Source organism: Sceloporus undulatus, chromosome 1 (assembly GCF_019175285.1).
Source record: "Sceloporus undulatus isolate JIND9_A2432 ecotype Alabama chromosome 1, SceUnd_v1.1, whole genome shotgun sequence".
NCBI classification, from domain to species: domain Eukaryota; kingdom Metazoa; phylum Chordata; class Lepidosauria; order Squamata; family Phrynosomatidae; genus Sceloporus; species Sceloporus undulatus.
Window position 1 is genome coordinate 88,065,510 of NC_056522.1, and position 24,294 is coordinate 88,089,803.

The window sequence follows — 24,294 nt, forward strand, 5'->3', positions numbered from 1 at the left end:
ATCCTTTTTGCAGACATTGGAGTGACAACCATGGAAAAACAAACCGAAAAACCCTCTTTCAAAAATTATTTCACAGTGTCCTTTAGAGAAGACATGGGCAAGCAAGAGTCAAGGCAGTGTGAAAAATGGGACACACAACGCAACTTTTCCATTATTAATGGCATGCACCACATTATTGTCCCATTATCTGAAATGCGAAAATCACGAGAAAGAGAAATAAATGGGTTAAAAATATATATACACCACTGTTTGTCATGCAGCTTCTCTTACACATTCACTGCAGTTTGGGGTTTTTTCAAAGCTGCACATGTGCCGACGGACACTGGTTGGTGGGCGAGAATTCTGGCTGCCTCTTCCTGAGGATTGAAAAGAAAAAGACACCCAGTGAGTGGTTATCCACACACACAGCCATGGCAGTTGTACCACTCAGTCGGGTGCCTGGCCTTGTCCTACTTCCAGCCTTCCTTGGATCTCCAAGGATTTCTTCTCAGCATCTGCATTACTTAGTAATTTGGCTGCTTCCTTGGTTGGTCTACTCAGTAAGATCAAATGCTCTCCATACAGCATCTGGTTCTTTCTCCCCATTGTCTCACTACAATTGTTGTAAAACCAATGCTAGTTCAGTGCATCAGTGTTTTGATGGGAGCAGTTGGTTGAGCAAAAATCTCATGCAACATCAAGGGGCTAAAATGAGGAGGATGTTGGAAGAAAATGGAACTAACTAGTAGTGATGGTGTCCTGTATGAGCAGGAATGTCTCGGTCTTGTCTAAACAGCTTGCACAATGGGCTATTTGTATGATTGCGAACATGGTAGGCAAGTATAGATTGAAAAAGTTGAAAAAGAGTAGAGTGCTTTGGAGCTGTGATTCCTAAAATCTCACAGCCATACTGGCTGAAGGTTTTTGAACTTTGTAGTTCAAATGTAAGTAACCTTGTTGGGTTTTTTCTTCTTCCCTGGGCTACTAATCTGTCAAAAAGGACTGATATAATTCACAAGTATAGGGTGAATCCCAAATAATTTTTTTGTTTTGTTTTCACCTTAGGCAAAAGACAAGATCGTCCTCTAAGTCTTGTTTTGTATAGAAATGAACTGACTTAATCTTCCACACCAGCAAGAAACCAGTATCATTCAGCTGAGGTCAGTTCAATATAGGGGGTATTGAACATTCTGTGTGGTGCACACACAAACAATTCAGCTTTCCAATAATGGATACTCAGGAGAAATGACCAGAGAATAGTTTCTCTCCCCACTCCCCTTGCCCAGCATTTGTCAGCTGAGGCAACTGCTTCACTATGCCTAATGACAGAACCAGCTTAGGATCAAGAATGGCTTTGCAACTTTGTTGGCATTATTTACAGTTGGATTTCCATACCACATTCTTGCAAGAATTTACAAGATGTATAGAAGTTTATTTGTCCAGAGATTGCTGAAATGCTTGGAAAGAGCTCTATGAGTATCAAGCATTTCCCTTTTGGAGGGCTGCTTTTCTAAATGCTGTTGATTTTGCTTGCAGCATAGGCCTTCCACATGGCTCCCGTTTCAGCAAATACTAATGAGAGAGATTAGAAATGAAAGCATAAGTAGTAGTACTGGAAAACCAGTAGCAATTATGCTATGGTAAAAAAAAAGTCAAAGGGAATTTTTGGGGGAAAGGAAGGAAAGCCCCTGAAGTAAGCACTTAACTTGTCTATCTTTGAATCCCCACCCACCGCAGCCAAAGGCTGCTGTGATGTTATGAAATGCTCAGAAGCATTGTATGCTCTCTTTACGAGACTTCTCTTTCTGGTCAAAATGGTAGGTTTGTTACTGTTTCATAAATTAAAATAAATAAGAAACTGAGAAAGAACTAAAGCTACTTGATTTCAGTGACTAAACTTAGGCAGGCTTTTAAAAAAAATGTGAATGTGTCCAACAGTGGAGGACCTAAGTCCTATTCCTTTTCTTCCTTTCCCCTTCTGTTCTACTTTCTTTTGGGTGGGGGTGGGGGAGAAAGATTATGCTAATTTGTTATTATTGACATAATCTATATTTTATAAATTGTAATATCATGAAAACTTTTCAACCTGCTATGATTTATTACACCACAATAAATATTCTTTCTACTCTGAGGGTAAAGTGTCATCTTGAAAGGCATTCTGGCAGAGAAGATATGTGCTGTTCATTCAAGCTTCTAAAGAAATGTTGAGAAATTAATTTAGAAAAAGTGGCAGCAAATGGCTTTGGTACCATTGGTGTGGTGAATCTTCTTTGGATTTTAGTCTAAACCTTAAATGAGTTATCTGAGGTTCTGAAATCTACCTTTAAAATGAGTTCAGCACCTTGATATTGCCATTACATCGAGAAGAAGAATACCATTTTCCTGACATGAGAACTACCAGCTACCACTTTAAAAAAATATTTTTCTGCAACTTTTTATGGACATCCATTTCAAGCTGAGGAAAAAAAGCTATTGCATCTGGCACAGGTTGTGTTTTAACTTTTAAGTATATAAAATGTGCTCTGTAAAGTTAGACCTGACACTTAAACAGATTTCACTAATTACATTTCCTCTCAGCTATCTTTGCTTGGATGTAATGCATAGTAAAACAGTTGAAAGCTGCCAAAGTAATGTTCTTCAAATTAAGAGATTTTTGAAGAAGTCATGATTCCTAATTTTTTGCTGACTTCAACTACTCATATGAATAATCAGATGCAAAATGTGACCTAGCAGAAGATAATGGAGTAGCTGTTGGATCAGTGCAAGCATAATTAAATACAGTATATGCAGATATATTTCTCTGATGTCCCCTGGAGAATGATCATGTTTCCTACTTCACAAAGAATAGTCCTCTGTTTGTAGGGCTGTTTATAGTCCAAGTCTGTTCTAAGGATAAAGGATCCCCAGAAGGAAGAGTAGGGCTCTTAAGTTACCCATTAACTTCATCTACATATGGATTTGCATAAGAAAATTTATATGTATAGGTGGAGACTGGGAAATAATTAGTACAAACCAAAATATCACCCATATCATCATAGTAGAGAAGTCTGATACTGGGTGACCTGCATATTCCTGTTCAGGCTGTTATCCAGATTCTAACTGTTGATGGTCAACTTAAGGCTGTTGCATTCTCTTCTAATCTCTCTTGATCATTACACTGACTTTGACTAGAAAGTCTCTTAAACCCAGGAATGCTAAGATGGGATGCATGCCCACCCTAAGCACTGAGTCATCTGATTTTATAGTCTAGCAGACATATTCTGCATGAATGTGACTGAAGCATGCCAAGCCACTGCTGACCAACTTTAAGGATGCTGCTCTCCCTTTTGATTTCTCTCTCCATCTTTAAACTGGACTCACAGTGGACAACCCTTCAGCTGACCAGCGATATCTTTCAAAAGAGAACTGTCTTCTGACAAACCTTCAAAGAGAGGAATGTCCTCTGTAAAACAGGACATATGTCTGTCCTTTATTTTTTAATTTTTTTATTTATGTATTTATATTTATTTTATCAGCATGACATAGTGGTTTGAGCATTAAGACGACAATTCTGGCGATAAGGGTTTGATTCCCCGTTTGAGGAGGAAAACACACTGAATGATCTTGGGCAAGTATTCCCAGCCTCAGAGGATGGTGATGACAAACCCCATCTGAAGAAATATGCCAAGAAAAACCTATGACAGGTTTGCCTTAGGGTCACAATGAGTAAAAAAAAAATGACTGGGAGGCACACAACAATAACCCATAGATCTGCCTTTCCATGGTGGTGGGATTGCATGCTCCCGTGAGGCAAAAGGCTATGCTGATGGCAGCAGTACTGCTGGTAGGGCCTTCCATGCCAGGCAGGCTTTTGCTGAGGAGCCACCCCAAACATGCCAAATAGCAGTAGTAAGGGATGACAGTAGCAGAGGATCTCAGCGATTCAAAGCCAGAGTTTGAGGAATTAAGGATTCAAGTGTGGGATATATGAGTTTATTAGTTTCATTTCCCCAACGTTTGATTCTCAGATTCTTGCCACTTTGAATGTGAAGACTTAAATGAATGCTAGTATTATTTTTTTAAATCAAAAATAGAAACAAAATTTTCACTCATCCCTAGATAGGGGAATATTTCATTTTGTGTAGCAGGAAAACAGCTGCATGAGCAAAACTGTGTAATGCTTGCTCTGTATGTGTATATGAGAGTTCTGTTTTGTTTGCATATACAGTGGTGCCTCGGGATACGAAATGATCGGGTTACGAAATTTCCGGGATACGAAAAAGTTGGATTGGCAAAAACTGTTTCGGGTTACGAAATATTTTTCGGGTTACGAAATTCATTTCGGCACGAAATTCAAATGCTGCAAAGTGCAGCTATAGGCTTTCCAGTGCTAACGGAAAAGTGTTTCGGGTTACGAAATTTTCGGGTTACGAAAGGAATGGCGGAACGAATTAATTTCGTAACCCGAGGCACCACTGTAGCTGTTTTTTCACCTTCAGTGGACTCTAGGGGACTATGCAGGAGTAAAGACATGGTGTACAATACATGACATCCAGACACTTTGTGTATGTTGTGGAGGGTTTGGTCCAAGACACTGAAGACATAGCACAGCAGATAATGTATTTCCATAAGTCAACAGTGCTCTCATCTGGTACAGATCTTATGCAAAACAGATGTCGGGAGGGAGGGAGGGAGGGAAGAAAGCATGCAGAACAAAATGTCATAGTTTTTAGAAGTATGTTAGAAGTATATCAAGATTTCAAGTAGTAATTTCATAAAGCAATATTTTGAATTACTTGTGTAAATCTGTTTGGGATACCATCCTTGCACAACTTTCTAGAATGTGCAAATATATGAGTAACTGTATTTATGACATCATTAAGGTATCAGCAGGATTCTAGTCCCTGTTCTCCTCGATTTGAACAAGACAGAAAATAAGACATGGAAATGAATAATCATTTCCAATAGGAAATCAAAATGATCTTCCTCTCTCTGCTTTATTTTTGGGCTTGGAATATTTAATTGGAATCATTGGCCATCTTGAAAAGGCTAAGAAGAGAGGTCATGTTTACTAAGCTTTACACTGCTGCAACATTTATAATTTATTTTAGATATTGTAGCATTGCTTTCAAAGATATTAAATGCCAATGAGACATCACAAAGAAGGGACAACTCTGAAACATGGCTGACTTGATTATTAGATTACAGTTTGTATATGTAATCCTAAATTATTGCATCTGACAAAATCTCTATTTGTAGGCTCCTCTGACAAGCCTGCCCTTACCAGAAAACTTCCCATGGCCCAAAACAAACAAGCCAAAAGCACCGGCTTCAAGTAGGGATGCCATAACCCGGCGGCCCCTGTGACAATCACGCTTTTGGGGGGCCCCTCACGGTCACAGCCCGGTTTGGGGGCCCCCATGCCTTGTTCCTGGTTCGGGGTCTGCTCCTCCGCGCACGGCTGTGCGCCACTCTCCCCACCTGGCGCACTGGCGTAGCCTAGAGAGCAGCTCTTTAAAACATCTGCCACTCAGAGCTATTATATACCAAGTGAGCCCACTTGGTATATATACCCTCAGGAAGCCTTACTTTCCAGGTTACAGTGAGCAAAGAAAAAAAGGCCATAAATCGTTCATGTTTCACTGGGAGTTTAATTGCCTCATCTTTTAAATGTATACTGCGTCAGTATTCTTGTAATTCTTTATCACAGTATCGTTTTTGAGGCCCTAAACACCTTTAATTGTAATATGCAAATTTATCCCGAAGCTGACCAATGGGAAAGAAGCAATCAGCCCTCCGCTTGGGTTGGTTTTCAATGGCTTGGTGAAGGAAGAGGTTTTGCCTTGCTTGTAAATAGGAAGGGCTTTGGGGTAGCAAAGGCTGCAGAAATAGTTTGACTCCCCCCTTAAACATCCATGGCTCAGTGCTATAGGATTCTGGGAAGTGTAGTTTCTTGTGGCACCAGAGCTCTTTTGACAAAAGGAGGCTGAATAGTCCACAGAGGGCAGAGCGGTGGAAGAGAGGAGGCTGCTCCGGATGGTCCTGGCACTTCCCTTGGCTCCCTCCCTCCCTCCCTCCCTCCGCCTCATCCTCCTCCTCCTCTCGGAGCAGCCCAAGCCACGCTCATTCACACTCCCCTGGGCTTTTCTTCCCCCCCCCGCACTTTGAGACCCCTTTAACTGCCAAAGCTCAATGCTCTGGAATTCTGGTGTCTGAGGCATTTGGCCTTCTCTGTCAGAGAGCTCTGGTGCCACAATAGACTACAATTCCCAGGATTCCCCAGCACTGAGCAGTCTCAAACTGGACCATTTCCTCAGTGTGGATGCACCTGGGGAGGAATTCTGGGCACTGCAGTTCAACTAAGTTTGGAGAGTTATGGGACTCCCTGTCAGAGATAGCTCTGGGGCCACAATGTACAGTGGTACCCCGGGATACGAATTGATCGCGTTACGAAATTTCCGGGATACGAAAAAGTTCCATTCGAAAAAACTGTTCCGGGATACGAAGGTTTTTTCGGGTTACGAATTTTTTTCGGCGCGAAATTCAAACGCGCGGCTTGCCAGCGCTAACGGAAAGCCCTTTTCGGCTTGCGAAATGCATCGGGTTACGAACGCCGCGGCGGAACGAATTAATTTCGTAACCCGAGGGAGCACTGTACTACAATTCCCAGCATTCCCCAGCACTAACCCAGGACAGTTAAGTCACTCTCAAACTGGATTATTTCCTCAGTGTGGATGCAGCTTTGGTGAGGAACTCTGGGCATTTCAGCCCAGCATTGTTTTATTTCTACAGTGTATTTTAGACCAGAGACAAGGTGACCAGGCATCCTCCTCCTTTTCCAGGACATGTCCTCCATTTGGATCATGGCTAAGAAGCAAGGATTTATAATTACATGGGTGTTTTTAGCTTTTATTTTTGGCCATGTCCTACATTTTTTTGCTTGGGTGCCCTACATTTTGGGGTGAGGGCATTGGTCACCTTGGTCAGATAGCTTTCCAGGGGTTTAACTGCCATTCTGCTGTGGTGCTGGAACAGACCACCATTCCCAGAATTCCATAGCATTCAGCTGAGGCAGTTAAAGTGGTCTCAAACCAGATGATTTCTCCAGTGTAGATGCAGCCCAAGCCTTTTGTCTCTCTTATGTCTGAAATTTCAAAGCCCAGCCCTGGCACCACAACAAACTACAAATCCCAGGATTCCATAGGATGGAGTGATGAGAGTGAAAGCAGTGTGCAGCAGCCTAAGTTTGCTTAATGCAGTTCTTAACATGGTGCACCTCTTGCCTACAGAGTCTCCCAGGCCCCAGCGGGGCCCTAGAGTCCTCGAGGGGCTTGGGAGAGGCTGTCTCCCAGGCCCAGCGAGGCCTTGGAGAAGGTTTAAAAATGTAGGACCTTTTTTTTTTTGGTTAATTTCCTGGCCAGGAAATTTTTTAAAAATGTCCTACATTTTAAGCCTTGTCCTACATTTTTTCCCAGTTTTGAGGTCCCCCAGAATGGCAACGCTAGCTTCAGGCCAAACTGGGGGCATGGTGTTCAAATGATGCATGGCCCCATATTGGACTAAAGCCACAGCGACCCAAAAACGGCTGCAAAAGGAGTGCAAAAGAAGCACTCCTTGCCAGTGGTCCATTGTGGACTGCACCAGTGCTCCAGCCTTTGGATCCCAATAGCGGCCAGCCTTGGGACCATGGTGTTTGGCCACCACAGTCTCATGCCACTCAGGGCACACTTGCAGCAGGAGTGGCCAGAGGGCACTCCAAGCTGCCCATTTGCTTGAGGCCCATGCCATCTAAAAGTAGCCTAAGGAACAAAAAGTGTACACCAGGGTAATATCATTATTTTTGTGGCTTCAATGGTGCAGGTACTAGATTGTGATGAAGTGGGTGGTGAGGGAACTCTGAAATGGGCCTCTGACTATAGAAGGTGGGGTAAAGTAACTGTTATCTGGGTTCAGGATCTGCCTTTTTACTGGTGGAAGCCACACAGCCCTCCTTAAGGAAGGGCAGACATTGGAATATCTCCCCTCCTCTTGCTCATCTCATTTAGCAGGATCTCCATTCTGACACCTTCTGTGTAGCATTTTCAGGAGGCTGGAGGGGTTACTGTGGGAAGAAAGAGGTGAGGAAGTCAGTTGCATGCCTGGATCCAATCCATAACTAATTGTAAAAAACAACCAAGCTATGAACCAAACACATTAGATCTGGCACCTGGACTCTAAACATTTTTGTTAGTATATTCAGAGTCTTCAAAATACTGCTAAGTCAAGATACTATAATAGCATGTTTCATTGACTTCAGTGCCAACCTTTTCACATTAGGCAATTATAATGCTATATTCAATTTTAACTGCCAAGGCTAAATCCCGTGGAATCCTGGGGTTTGTAGTTTGGAGAGGTATTAGAGTCCTCTGGCTGAAAATTCCAAACAACCCTCCTTAAACTACACATTCCAGAATTACGTAAGATGTTGCTATGACAGTTAAAATGAAATCACGGTACTATGATTATGTAATGTGAGCCCTGGGGTTAGACTATATTGAACTCTCAGAACTGTGTAAATCTAAAACAAATTAAGAATAAACTCCTAGAACATGGCCACATAGCCCGAAAAACCCACAAAAAACTGTGGATACAAACCACGAAAGCCTTCAACTTCATATCTAAAGCATTTTACACCCTGAAGCAAATTGTTTGTGTTGCTGCATCTTGTTGTTGAACTAACATTTGGAGATGAGGGGAGAAGGGATAATGAAAACATACTTTCTAGGCAGAGGAAAATAGAACATGACTGGATCTCAGGAACTCTACATTAGGTAGGAGCTTGCAGCTGTCTATGAATCTTTTTCCATTTTAGCTCTAGATAGTCTGGTCAGTGATAAGATATGATTTAAAAAGTTAGTTCTTCTAGAGTATGTATGGGATTCCAGAGGTTGTTGGACTCTAGCTCCTATCATTCCTCATTTTAAATGATGTTGTCTAGGAACTTGCAGTCCTACAATCTTTGGAGGGTAATAATTCCTATCCCTAGTCTAGAAGACTGATTTGTTTGGAATCCAATCTAGAGAAGTTACCTACCCTGCTCTGTGAAAGAGAAACCATAAGCAATCAAAAGGTATGAAGACCATTTCCCTCTATATGTGGTTATTTATTGCAGGAAGCATCCATATTCATGAGATGTGACTGTGTCACATCCACCATTGTTTTGAGAAGAGTACGTGCAATGATGCCTTAAGTGCAATGTGAAGAAACTGTGGGAAACAAACATTTCAAAACCATAATTTTTAGACTTGTTATTACTACCCTTTTTGTTCAGCAAGGAAACATACTTTTAAATTGCAAAGCAAACAGGCTCTTATGAGAGTCCTTACCTGCATATGACATTTTTGCAAGTTCTGCCAATAAGACCCATTAAAGAGGAAAGAATCCCACAACATATTTGGCTACTAAACATTGAATTTGAGTCCCTAAGTGCTAGATACTCATCTTCAAGACTAGGCTTTTGTCTCAGTCATTGGGAGTGGTGGTGGTGGTGGATGCAAGCTCTGCCACGTACAAATACCCATGCCAAATTGTGCATTTAGGCTTGCTAACTGTTAAACTAACTGGATTATTCCAACTGTGTTGCTATTGCTCAAACAAAATGAAATACGTGATAAATATTTACAAGTGTACCTACACAAGGAAATGCAATATGGCATCCAGTCAAGCAACAAATTAAATTATAACTGGGCTGTAGACTGAGACTTTATGCCAAAAGATAACTTTCCTTATGTTTTCTCCAGTAATGCATGGCATCCTCTATATCAGAAAACACACACATTTTGTATAACTACAAAGCTTCCTTCATATGTACCTCCCTTCTTTCCCACTAAATATTGAGATTTTTTATGTAATTTTTCCAGTATTATTGTGAAGTAAATAAGAGTGTGTATACATATTTTGTGTTTGTTGTAAAGCCAGGGTCAGAATTTTCTTAGGTAGATCTAGGGGGGGAGGGTTGTATCATAGTATCAAAGTATGGAATAGCACAGTGGTTAGTTCTGAAGTGCAGATGTTCATCATGAGAGTCCATAACACTCTACCCTCAAGGAGAACATCGCAAAGGCAAGAGCAAGTCTTTTGTAAAATTAATGGGTTACAATTGCCTGTTGAAGAATACCAGCTTCTGAGATAATGAGTTATTATGCGACACTTTACAAGTACAATAACTCTGTGTAGTACACTCCCTTTCATAGGACTGATAAAAAAGTGCAGCATTTAACCTGTGATGACAGTATATGGCAATAGGCCTTGTATTTCTTTCTCTCCCCCTATTCCTGGAACCATAGTAGTGATGTTATAAAAGAGGCTGTTGCAAAAGATGGAGGAACTTTCGAAAAGTTGAGGTCATACATGTTAGTAGCATATTGTACATGTATTATCAACAGTGGTATTAGTTGGTAAAGTGAAGAAAATGTTGATAGCATGACTATATGAAGAAGTGGGTGGGAGCCAGAACTGGGAATCCATGGAACTTACTTGTCCAAGGTATGAAGGAAAAGAAAAGGAAAACCAAAGTCATTATAGGTAAATTTCCACTGAGTCTCAAGCACTTGCATCTCAAACTGTGCCCACTCATTACTTTTCAATAAGCTCAGATACAGACATCTGCTTTGAAAAAGCCCTGTAGACTTCATTCAGATTGGGAGACAGAGCAAACTTAAATATATTTTGAATTTCTCAACACAGATCTAGTGGAGACTCTGTTGAAAAGCGAAAGGAGCTAAGGAAATGGATGCAGGGTGCCAGAGGAGGTGAGAAGGGAGCCTTGGTTATTTATTTCAGTGCACTGTCATTACACTCTTCTGTCATTTTGTAAACAATCCACATTAACAGCTGACCAGAAAGCTTTCAAACCATAAGGTGGGTTTTCAGAGGTGCAAGTTATACCCGTGAAGGCTATCCACTGTTCATTTTTAAAAAGGAAATGGAACACACTCTTTGTTCAGTGTCACCTGATTCTCTTTCCACCCTGTCCTACCAATCCTTTGAGTTAGTCCATGCTACTCATACCATTACCTTTTGTAAACAAGTTGAGAAACAATTTAAGATTTAAACTTGCACCTTTTATTTTCCCTCCTTCCTAATCATTCATCTAGTTATTCCTCTACTGCTCTAGAATAATGATTCAGCCTCTGAACCTACAATCTACTTGGACTATAGAGCAAAACTATATATTTGAACATCTCCCATAGCTTTTATAAATGCTATAGAAAAACATGCCTGTGTATGTATGCCCTCTGTATCAACATATTTATATATGTATTTGTCTATTGCAGTAATGCGCGCGCGCACACACACACACACACACACTCAGTGACGGCTAATCTGTTTTGTGCCTACTCTTTGTTAGGGTTCCTTTCCTTGGAGAAAGTTATCAGCCAGAATGCCTTGTGCTGGATGACTGGGGGTATAGCAAAGAGGCAATGGCAGCCACAGACAAGAGTATGAGTCACAATCTGCTTATTTGGTGGGAAATTGTTGCCAGAAGCAGAAAGAACTGCACTTTTGGACAGCCTCTCTCTCTCCTCCCCAGCATCCATCTTTCTCCTGGCAACTCTAAAGAGACAAAGTCTAAGAGACTGGGGAAAGCCAGACTCATGGAGTATTGTCTTTCTCCTGGAAACTTCAGTGCACCCTTTGAGAAAAGAGCAGTACACTCGTCACTGATCATGTAATTCTTTACTTATTTTGTCCCGCACACAAGAACACAGAATTCCAAAAGTTTTCTCTGCACCGAATAAGGTTGTAAGAGGTTTAAAACATTTTGATACCTTTTTTTTTTGTATTTCAGGACTGTTTTACAAAATGATTGTGCAAAAAACAGTGGGCTTTTGCAAAAACTGTTTCCCACAGACATTTAAAGCTGTACATGGCTTTCTTCTTATATGAGCCTATCCAAGCTTTAAGTTCTGCAGGAAAGGTCTTTCTCCTGGTCCCATTACCATCACAAGAATATTTATTGAGGACAAGGAAGACAGCCTACCTGGTGCCTGCTTCCAGGTTGTAGTACTCCCTCTCCCAAGAGGTCTGGTTGGCCCCCTCCCTGCTGTCTTTCCACTGGCAGGTAAATACCCCTTTCTTTTCTTTTTTTAAAAAACAATTATAACATCTCTCATGTCATTATGTATATCACAATTTGTCCCTTTTTCAAATTGTTATAAACCCCTCCCTTCCTACTCTTTATACAATAACAGAAGCATAGTTGGCATCAGCCTAAGAAAACCATTCCCCCCTTTTCCAAATTACTATAAAACCCTTCCCCTTCCTCCCCTCCTTTATACAATAACAGTAGCATAATTGGCATCAGCCTAAGGTGCTTATCCCATTAACAAATAAGCTGGTTTACCTCTTCTGGCTTGAATTCAGGATCCAGGATGCTCCTGGATGTTATCATACCTAAATCACCACCTGTCTAGCCGAGATGCTGCTGCCCGGATGCATCCTGGGTCAAAGCCTCGCTCAGCCAGCACTTTTTTGAAGTCAGGGAGCTTCCAACTTCAAAATTTGCTGGCTGAGTGAGGCTTCGACCTGGGATGCATCTGGGCGGCAGCATCCCAACTAGATAGGTAGTGATTTAGGTATGATAACATCCGGGGGCATTCCGGATAGTGAATTCAAGCCAGAAGGGGTAAGCTAGTTTATTTGTTAAAGGGATAAGCTCCTATGAAAATCCTGTAACTTAAATGAACTGAATTGAAAAAAATTACATATACATTCCACTTGTTACAGAAAAAACACATTTTAATCACTCAAGTACTGCGTATCTTATAAAATAAATATTTCTTTTACAGACCAGCTCCCACCTTTTATCCATATCCATTTGTTCATATTAAAGATTCAATAGATATTCATCTTAACTAAAAGTTATCATGTTTCATTAATTTCATTTTAACATATATTAAAGCGTGTTCTTGCTATAACTCATACTTTTTATTTAGGAAGCATTTGGTTACTGATATGCTATGGCAGATAAAGCTTTTGATGTGTGTGTGTGTGTTTAATTTGGTTTTTTAAAATTTAAAACAGGTTTAATTCTGTTTTAACTTTTGTATCAACAGTTTTGTACTAGTTGCACTGTATTTTTAAATGACTGTAAGCCACATTGAATCATGTGCTGGGAGAAAGGCAGGATATAAATTACATAAACAAAAGGCACTGTGTTTTGTATAAAAATGTTAACTGCCATTCAGTATTGCAGTTTTCAGTTCATAACCTAAGATATGTATCCATAACTGTTCTTCTTGAATGTTGGACTATTACTCTGGAGACCTTGTCTGAACAGATCTTGACAAGAAAACCAACATGTAGTCTTACTGTAAAACCATGTAAATGCTTCCCCTCCAGTTTTACAGTTTTACAGTGAGCAGCTAGTGAATGAGGTCTGTTCAGCTGTTCAGCTGATGGTTGAGATGGAAGGAAGATGACATTTCCACTGCCCTCCTGCCAGTGAGCAAGGCTGCAATAAGGACATCTCACAGGGCTCCTGCTTTTGATTGTTTCAGCTTTGTTAGCTGGTGGGAGGGCAGGCGTTGGAAATGTCATTCTCCTTGTGTTCCCAGTCACCCACTGAGCAGACCTCCTTCACATGATCTGGTGGCTGACTGTTAAGATGGAGTGGGCCAGGAAATGTTACTTAGTTATGCATGTGTAACTAGACAACATAGAATATCAAGGGATCTAATTTATGTAAAACCCATGATCCCGCCCCCAACATTTTTTTTCACCATTTAAACAAATGTAACCAGATCCCTTCCATACTTTTTTGGAAGAAAGTCCTACTGTATGTATATGTATGTGTATGTGTATGTGTATGTGTGTATAACTATTTTGGCTTGTACTAGTAAAGGTAAGGGATTTCCCCTTTGATAAAAGGTAAAGGTAAAGGTTTTCCCCTTTGATAAAGTTGTCAAGTTGTATTGAACTGTAGGGGGTGATGCTCATCTCTGTTACTAAGCAGAGTCAGCATTGCCAAAAACGACTCCATGGTCATCTGGCCAGTATGACCGCACAGAACACTGTTACCTTCCTACTGAAGTGGTAACTATTTTTTACTTGCACATTTACATGCTTTCACAACTGCTAGGTTGGCAGAAAGGAGACTAGTGACGGAAGTGCACTCTGTCCTGTGGCACTTGGGCCTTGAACTGCCGACCTAGTGATCTCGCAGTCATCAGAGTCAGCATCTTAAATGCTGAGCCATTACTTCTATTATAATTTCTAAGGTAATATCATGTTACAGCTTTCCTGGAAGGTGTACTAATATCCCCCAATCACTCTCTTGCAAATAAACCTGGGAGATCTATTCAGAAAGTTTATGTGTGTACTTCATAAGAGAACAACTTCCCTGTTGACCATATATTCAATTTTTCTGAACTCAGGAAATCAGATGGCAACATTTGTCTCCAATGTGAGTGAACAGTGAATCCACTTTGGGTTCTGTCTGAATAAGGAGCTGTCCAACATTCTTAACGTATTTTGGAGATGGAACCCAGCACCTTGGATAAACTCTTGACAAGGCAGACTAAAATTCACTGCCACTACTCCATTGATACCAGCTAAGCCAACAGCTAATTAAATATTTCAATTGGACCAAATAATGTTAAAAGAACATTAACCACTATTTCATTTGGATCAAACCATGTTAATAGAACATTATCAGGCAGTAGTATTATCTTTTTAAAAGTATATACATGCTAGACTTTATACAAGGCTCAAATACCCTAAAGGAACCAGATCCCATCTGATTTTGGAAGCGAAGCAGGGCCAGCCTTCATTAGTACTTGGATGGGAGACTGCCATGAAATCCCAGGTGCTGTAAGCTATATTTCAGGGGAGGGAACTGACAAAACCATCACTGAAGATTCCTTGCCTAAGAAAACCCTATGAAATTAATGGGGTTGCTATAAGTTGAGAGATGACATGAAGGCACATACAGACAGACTTTGTATGCAGCTCTTGAATAGTATAGCAAATGATTCCATATGAAAAATGCAAACATAGAAGATAGAAAGCTCAGCTTAGTCCTGTATTTCATTGCCTGTTGTAGGGAAGGGGGTGCTGAGGAATTTGTGATGAAATGGACATTACATCCAAGAACTGATTGGGGAATAGCTTGGCAGGGACAAGCTAATGGATATGTGCAGGCCACAGCACAGTAATGCTTAAGGGAACCATTTCAGGACTCTTGTCAGATATTATGCAACCTGGTCACATATTCCCGATTTCAGAAGGAAAGCTGTTTTCTTTGCTCAGTCTCTTCTCCTGATTGCTTCATTTCCCTTGTGAATCACTGCAAAACTTGTCAGCTGGTTCAGTAATGCCCAGGGTGAAATCACATTTTAGTTGAATGGGAAAAAAATGACACTCAGATCTTTTATGCTTATATTTCATTTCCTGATCTTCTCATGTGATATTGTGGCTTTCTTCAAGAAATAACAAATGAATCTCTGTCTATTTCTTTTTCTTCTGGAAATTCTATTTATTTGAGTAATTTAAAATGCATAAGTAGAGAATATCAACAGTCAGATTTAGGTGTTATATTCTGAGTTTGGGCTCTGGGATTTTTCCAATTATGAGGTCTTAGTGCCAGTCAAGTAGACCTAGGCATATCTGCATTACACAGTTTCACAAGTTTCATACTACTTTAACTGTCATGGGTCCAACTCATGGAATTCTAGGATATGTAATTTCCCAAGATACCTAGAATGCCCTCCTAGAGAGCTCTAGCCATTACTTCTGAACTATAAAGCCCATGGTATCCTGAGTGCCTGTGTATACTACAGTATTAAACTGGTTAAACTTCTGGACACCTTGTCTTAGAGAAGCAGCTTAGAGAGCTGGGTATGTTTAGCTTTGGGAAAGGTTGATTGAGACGTGATATGATGAACATGTTTAAATATTTGAAGAGATGTTGTATTAAGGATGAAGCAAGCTTGCTTTCTGCTGCTCCAGAGACTAGGGGCCTATACATATTGGAAGAAAGGGGTGGATAGAGGCCGCCCCTTTCTCCCCCAGATTGTGGCCACACCAACCAAATGGCATGGCAACAATGCACTGGGAAAAAGGAGTCGCTTTTCGCGGCTCCTTTCTCCACCATTTCCAAGGTGCCATAAGCACCCTGGAGCGGTTCTATGACATCCCTTGTGCACCGTGCCATTTCGATAAGCCACATCGTCATCATGCATGTCATGTAAATGGTGGCACGCCAAGATGGCGCCCATGGTGCACAGTAGGGCTCAGGAGCATGTAGATATTCTGCTCTCCCGAGCCCTACTTTAGGTTTCAGGGCGGTGCAAAGAAGCAGTCTGTACTGGGTCTAGGGCACTGAACAATGGATTCAACCCACAGGTAAAGAAATTCCACTTAAAAATTAGGAATAGCTTCCTGATAGTAAGAGCTTTTCAATGGTGAAACATGCTGCCTTGGAGTGTGGTGGAGTCTCCTTTGGAGGTTTTTAAACAGATGCTAGATGACCATCTGTCAGGGGTGCATTGATTGTGTTTTCCTGCATGGCAGGGGGTTGAGTTGGATGGCCTTTGTGGTCTCTTCCAACTCTATGATTCTATGATTCTACCTTTTATTCCCTCTCTTCTTAGAGTGCCTTCTCTTGGCATAGCATTGTCATGAGGCAAAATGAGCCCTTTTCTCTGGTAGCAATTGAAGCATCAACCTCATGAATGCTTGTACTCCACAACTTTTACTAGTATCTACTTTTGGAGGTTTTTTTACCTGTACTCCTTGGCTCCAGACACTTCCTTCCATCCCCAGCAATACTTCACACTGAAGAGTACTATTCCATGACTCTCTCCTTTCCAAAAAGACTTTCATTGTTCTTGCTTACACCATGAGAAAAAGGTTTTCTACTCTGCCAAAGTCACAATGGCAACAATCGTCATAGAATCATAGAATAATCTACAAAGCTGGTAATTTTATCAAAGAAAGAGATAAGATTTGTCTGGCATGACTTCTTTCTCTGAAACCCATGTTGACTTTTTGTGATTATGGAATTGCCTTCTAAATATTCACAGACTCTCTGTTTAATGATTTGCTCCAGAATCTTTCCTGGTATAGATGTCAGACTAAAAGGATGATAATTGTTGGGATCCTCTTTTTTCCCCTTTTTGAAGATGGGGACAACGTTTGCCCTCCTCCAGTCTGCTAGGACTTCTCCTGTTCTCCAGAAGTTCTTAAAGATTATTGCCAGTGGCTCTGATATTACATTTGTCAGCTCTTTTAATAGTCTTGGATGTAGTTCATCTGGTTCTGGAGATTTATATTCATTTAGATTAACCAGGTATTCCTCTTTACTTATTCTGTGCTGAAATTCCCCTATTCTGTCCTCTGTTCCATTATCCTCAGGTTGAGCACCCATTGCCTTTTCTGAGAAGACTGAAGCAAAGAAGGTGTTGAGTAATTCTGCCTTTTCTCTGTCTTTATAAGAAATACTGTCCTGACACATTAAGACACCCTCCCCCAAGTTATAACACACATGTGGCCATGCACACCTTTGAAGTACCCCCCCCCATTGCAAAAGCTCTTGTAATCTTGCATTAAAGGAGGAAGCTTGTGCAATTTTTCATTCTGATAAGAGTAAAAAAAGTGAAGATTTACATCCCCATTCAGGGCAGGGCATGACAAACTGAGATATGAGATAGTTTTGGGATGCCAAACTTAGTTGTACGAATGCAGCTGCTATTTTGCTGTGAATGAGAAAACAAGATATCCTTTAACTTCTGATGGAGCTGAGGCAACAGCAATGAGCATCAGGTCTGTGGCTGCACCTTTGTCTGCCGCAGACTGGGAAGAGGCTGAAGGCAGGGTAGCAAAAGCAGGAGGTGGCAGAAAAGGGGGAAACAGTGGCATAGGGATATTCTATCAGGCTGCAAAATGTCTTTGACTGACCTAATTTAAATAGTCTCTTAAATCTATACACTGACAATATAAAATGTGTCTGTGCTTGTTAAACACCTTACTTGAAATTCATATCACACAAAAAGAGGAGCTGTAAAAGGGCTATTATTTGTCGCAGTCCTGTGCATACTGCAAAAGGACTGAGGTTGAGCCAGCAATGCCAGCAACAGTGTTAATTGCCTGTGGATAGATGTTCAGCATGTAAATCTTTAATTATTGTGCATAGTCAGTCATTGTGCATGTGCCTGTAGAATATTACAGTACCTGAGAAAAGATGTATGTACAGAAGTCAAGGCTGATAAATATGAAAATCAAACAACAAAATATCATCATGATTGACACATGTATGCTTAAGATGAAGAAATTTCAGTTTAACATTTTGAGGTTTGTTCAGCATGGATAAAAATATGTATCTAAAAATAGTAATATTCTGAACTTCAAAATATTACTTTTCTTAAAACTACAACTCTCAGATGTCCAAAGCAAAGGTAGCATTGACCATTCTGGCTAGAGGCAGATGTGCTCCCAAAAAAATTATTCTGGTAAAATTAAATAGAATTCATTTATACAACATAATCATTAGTATACAGTGAGTATGGGTTTGTGGTTTGAGTGTGGTGGAATCTCCTTCTTTGTGTTTTTAAACAAAGGCTGTATGGTCACCTGTTGAGAATGCTTTGATTGTTTATTCCTGAATGGCAAAGGGTTGGATGGAATGGCTCTTGTGGTTACCTCCAACTCTGTGATTCAGTGATTCTATGAGTGTTGGAATAGAACACTGGGAGACCACTGCTCAAATCCCTGCACAGCCATGAATACATCATGGACTGGGTAACCTTGGGTAAGTCACACACTATCAGTCTCAGAGGAAGGCAAAGGCAACCTCCTTCTGAACAAATCTTGACAAGAAAACCCAGTGATAGGCTTGCCATAAGTCAGAAACAACGTGAAAGCACACAAAAACAAAGTCATTTAGTATTTTTTATACCGAGAAGTACAAATGGAGTTTCTGCCAGTGTGGGCTTTGTTAATCACTTTGACAGATGAAACTAGTGATGCAAATTTTTGTTCCAAGCAAATAATGGTTGCACAGTTCAGCAGCCAGTGGGACTCCTACATTATGTCTTCACTGTCTATAGTATATGCAGTTCATTTAGAGCTTTTCAAAACTAGCAACAGAAAGTTTCTGGAAGCCACTGCAGGGACTGAATATCAGAACAAACGTCCACCCACTGATATGATGGGCCTTGATTTTCTGTAGGAGCTAAAGCCTCCATGTGCAATACATTATGGTTGTCAAGCAATTATGTTACAAAAATGAGCATTAATTGCATGGTAAATACTCGGGAGAAAACAGAGGCATACTGAATTCCTGGAGCATTACCAAAAACTCCCCCAAAACAAAAATAAAAACAAATCTGTTCCTGCAGGTGGTGATAAAATATATAATTTGTTTGATGATGACGACAATGTTGTTGTTGTTGTTGTTGTTATTTCTATCCCACCTTTTCCCCAGATTGAGACTCAAAAGCAGCATACAATTTTTAAAAATAGTTAAAAATCCACTTGATAGACAAGTTAAAACAGAATTAAACAATCAGAAAAAATTAAATCTAGTTTAAAACATATATCGTTAAAACACACACACCTCAACACAACGCAACACTTTGCAATATCCAACACACTGTGTAAGATGGGCCTTGTATAATCACTCATCAAATGCCGGTTAGAATAGAAAAGTCCTTACTTGTTTGTGAAAAGAGAGTAGGGAGTGTGCCAGTCTAACCTCTTTGGGACCCCTTTGAATTTGAATTTGCTACACAATAAGGCCCTAAACAGACTGGCACTTTGTGCCGGCCTGGGGCCAAAAGTAGGGCTCTGTAGGGCTGGGCGTCCACAAGCACCCAGCCCTACTTTCGCTGCCTATGAGACATGTTGGCATGCGGCCATCCACACAAGGCACATCATGATGACGCACGGGCATTGGAGTGCCCAAACGGAACTTCACACAAGGGGCATCATCGTGCCATAATGGCGTCCCTTCAAAGAAGTTGCTTTTGGCAGCTTCTTTTTGTTCCCAAGAGGAAGCGGATTGTTGCCGTGGCATCTTGTTGCCACGGCAACAATCTGGGGCAAAAAGGGGCAGCTACAGGCTGCCCATCTGTTGATCCCCTAAGCTGAAGTGAAAAAGTAGTTTGTGGTCAATTAACTCAGCAGGAGGGAGAGGAATGGAAAGAAAACTTGTCTTTCCCAGTAGGCATTGGCAAAAACAAAGGGCTGCAGCTTTGCCTAGCTTTCTCCTCATTAATAACTTCTGTCATCTTGAATACATTCTAATGTGGCTTAGCCACATGTCTCACATTTTTCATCTGTGAAATGTTGGGTACAGAAGTGGCCAGATTGGCTTACTTTAATTAATAAATAATAATAATAAAATTTATTTATAACCTGCCTCTCTACAAAATGCAATCGAGGCGGCTTACAAGATTAAAAATATACAATCCGAACCCTCAACCCACCCACCCTTAAAATACAATTAAACAATGTAGAATTTTAAAACATAAAACATACTTTAAAACAATACAATAACTGTGGTGAAGTCAGAGGTCAGCAATTAGATATAGCCGGAGAACTATTCAGGAAAGGCCTGCCGGAAGAGATCTGTCTTTATAGCTTTTAAAAAGCTGTTTAGAGTGGTAATATGGCGGATCTTGTCCAGCAGGCCATTCCACAATCTGGGAGCAACCGCTGAGAAGGTCCTCTGGGAGGTTGTGGACAGCCTTGTTTTGCAAGGCTGTAACAAATTTTTTCCTAAGGATCTAAGTGTGCGGGGAGGATTATATGGAAGGAGGCAGTCCAGAAGATAGGTTGGACCCAAGCCATTGAGGGTTTTAAAGGTAATAACCAACACTTTGTACTGGGCCCGGAAACTGATGGGCAGCCAGTGAAGTGATCTTAAGATTGGTGTTATATGGTCTCTTCTGGATGTACTGGAGACCAATCTGGCTGCCATGTTCTGAACTTTAATTACATTAATTACAGCGTGCCTGTGTTTTATGCGGGTGTGCCATACGCAGCTTTCAACATATGCTGAAAGCTGTGCTGGAAGAGCCTGCCACACGCCCCGGAAGAACTAATGGGGTGCATGCTTGTGGCGCGCGCACATCGCCATGCTGCCACGCACCATGAGCGCAAGCCCCATTAGTTCCTATGGGGCTTCAGCATACGCTGATTTCCCTTAACACGGAGGGATCCTTAATGGATCCCCGCATAAGGGGAGGCCGCCCTGTACTTTAATTTTTTCTAGAACTATTAAGATGCTCCAAATAGAGTCAGGTGCAAAACAGGTATTTGAATTGTAGATTTGCACTGTCTGGCATCCTGTTAGTAGCATACCCAGGTGTTAAGTTAAATTTATGTATCTGTATATCTGCCTTTGATCACAGTGGAGACTGCTATTTCCCTTCTCCTTTCTCAGCAGTCAAATGCTCTCCCCAACCTAATGTTCAGAGTCTCAGACCCACTGTCAAGAACCACTGAAACCACCCACTAATGGGCACTTGTGCCTGAAGGAGAGCAGGTGAGGGGAGAAATCAGGGAAACATCTAGCAGTGTCCTTGTAGCCAGATGCAGAATGATTACATCATCAGGAGATGATGTAATCAGTTGAGACTCTTGTAGACCTCAGCAGATTATGTAATAGCTTTGGGTTTAGTTGCTGGGACATAGCTAGAAATCTAATTTGTGAGGACAGGTCTTTATTTACTGCTAGTGTGATTCACAACACTTCAACAGAGATCTACAAGTAGGTCCTGATCAACGTACTGCCTAGTCTGCATCAGTGGTTGCAAGTGGGATGGAGTTATTGTAGGAAGAACGGGGGCTGCACAAGGAGAGCCTCTACTTCTCCATTCTAAACATGGATCTCATGCACAGAAAGGCCAAAATGAAGCAACAAAACATCAAGGCAGTATCTGAAGACAGAGAAGTAAATGTGGGACAGGAAAGCAACATAGCAACATTCTAATTGACTGTGGACATCCTATTTCCTGACTATTTCTTCATTTAATCCTCCAGTTCCCTGATTGGCTAAGAGTGGATTTTCCCCATATAAGGCATCTAGGCAAGACAGTTCACTCTCCCTTCCCCCCGCTCCAGGTGACACCAACCTCAGGGATGCCACGGCCTCTGCCTACACTAGTGGGTCAGGTTACACAATCTAGACAGTACTGCTACAAGTCACTGGAACCAGAGAACCTAGAAAGGGGAACAGAAAGTCCTCTCCCTTCAATAATTTGGAAAGAATGGAACATCAAGACTGCTATGTAGCTTAGGTCCTGTACAGTCTGGCCTGGGGGTGGAGTCAAAGTGTCGTGTCCAGATGATGCATGCCCTGACTCCACTCCCAGGGTGCCATGATGCCATGCACTGCTCCACATGGTGCATGGCATCATGACGCTCCTCTGGCGCTGCGTCCATATGACGCAGTACCGAAGGAATGCCATATAGCTGTGCCACTGTGGCTATGGTACCCTTTCAAGGGAGTAAAAAGGAGCCGCTTTTTGTGGTTCCTTTTTGCGCTTTTGAAAGCCCAAATTGGAGCCATGGCATTAGGTTGCCATGGCCCTGATCCAGCTAGGAAAGGGATAGTTTGTTGAGCCCCTTATTCTCCCTGGGAATTAGCATTCAGAAGTGTACTAAATATAAAGCAATAAGAAATATTAATAAAATGATTGCCATTAAACCCTTCCAGGAATAATAAAGACTGCCTACAATCTATCCTGTGTGTCCATACTTTGGAGTAAGCTACCCTGATAGATCATGAAAAACTCTAAAAGAAACGAGTATGCCACAAAATTTAATAGTCCTGATGTAGCCCTGTAAATTGTGGCAAGCTGCTGTTCTACTAGCTGAATTGGAGATTTGCACACAGTCCTTTCCTCTAGCCCAGAACCAAGAATTTGCATCTGTGTTTCTCACTGGGAGATAACCCATGGAAACTGGAGACCCAGGGCCAATGGAAAAAGTTCCTGTCATATAGGGCTCTATGACATACTTGAAAACTCCACTAAACAGAATGCACAACTATAATTAAAACCTACATCCTTGCCATAGGATTTCTAAGGAAATTTATTGGCTATGTATGAAATTTATATCTGGGTTTTCCAGTTTAAATAAAGTATTCAAAATTCCTAACTATAGTAACATGCAAGAGAGAATATGTCAAGTACAATTAAAAGATAAAAGTAAATCAGTTACAAACAAGAAGTCAGAAATTTTACTTTTTTTTAAACTACAACTCCCAAAGACGCCCAGCCAGACTCTGGAGCTTATCCCATTAACAAATATGCTGGTTTACCTCCTTTGGTGGCAGCATCATGGCTAAATAGGCAGCGATTTAGGTATGATAACATCCGGGGGCATCTCGGATCCCGAATTTAAGCCGGAACAAGTAAGCCATCTTATTGGTTGATGGGATAAGCTCCTCTGTTAACCCTTATCCAGACATTTTGTTGTTCAACTCACAACTAAATCTATAAAGTAGGTATTTTATGATATTGTCAGCTGAAGAATCGCAAACAATATTCTTGAGTTCCAATTACCTGCCATGGACAGTTAAAAAAGCACACCAGACAACAACCTCCTGAGAGAAAAAACTGACCCAATAAATCTGTTTTGTCATTGGGATTTTGCCATTGGTTTATCTGTAGTCCAAATCAGTGTACCTTGGGACAAAAATGCTCCATATCATTTTGTGGTTGAAACATACGTAACATGGATAAGATTGGTAAGATTGTCCAAACAGACAAATGTAACCTGATATTCTGCCAGCTGCAACCTATTGTTTGATAAGTAGCAAAGTGGCCTATTTGTATAGGTGCAAAATTGAATCAGTTGCTTTACAGTCCTAGCAATGTTGACATTCTGGATTCTTTTAGAGAAACAGATTTCAACAGAGACTAAAACCCTTGGCTGTGTTTGTATAGATTTTCAGATTACTTTGCTGTGTTCTTCTAGATGGGAGTGGGGAACAAGAAATACTACTTCACATTGCTTCATTGTAGAGTGGATGGGAGAAGTCATGTCTCACTGGTAAATGCAAAGATTTAGGAAATCAAGTACATCTGGCAATAACCTTATAGATCACATTTCTCCCTATTACCCTACCCATGAGACATGAGATAGGTGGCTGCCCCTAGACTTTGAGATACCCCTTCTAGGGAAGCTAGAATACCCCCTCCTTGCTGTCCTATCAAAGGCAAAGACTTTTTCATTCAGCAAGGCTTTTAGGAACAGTATAAATAAATTATTATAGTATAAATAAATAGTATAAATTCATCATCATCATCATCATCATCATCATCATCATCATCATCATCATCATCA

At 41.0% G+C, this 24,294-nt stretch overlaps 1 protein-coding gene across 2 annotated transcripts in view; it reads right to left on the reverse strand.

Moving 5' to 3' along the window:
- Positions 1–24,294, reverse strand: part of GRM1 (glutamate metabotropic receptor 1) — a 267,824-nt gene that overhangs the window by 14,674 nt on the left and 228,856 nt on the right. The window contains exon 9 of one of the 2 annotated variants that reach the window (XM_042446118.1): positions 271–356. The exons of the other annotated variant lie outside the window; for it this stretch is intronic. Within the exon in view, the coding sequence (XP_042302052.1) occupies positions 296–356 (61 nt within the window). The 3' untranslated portion in view covers positions 271–295. The remainder of the gene's footprint in view (positions 1–270; positions 357–24,294) is intronic. 2 annotated transcript variants of the gene reach the window in all.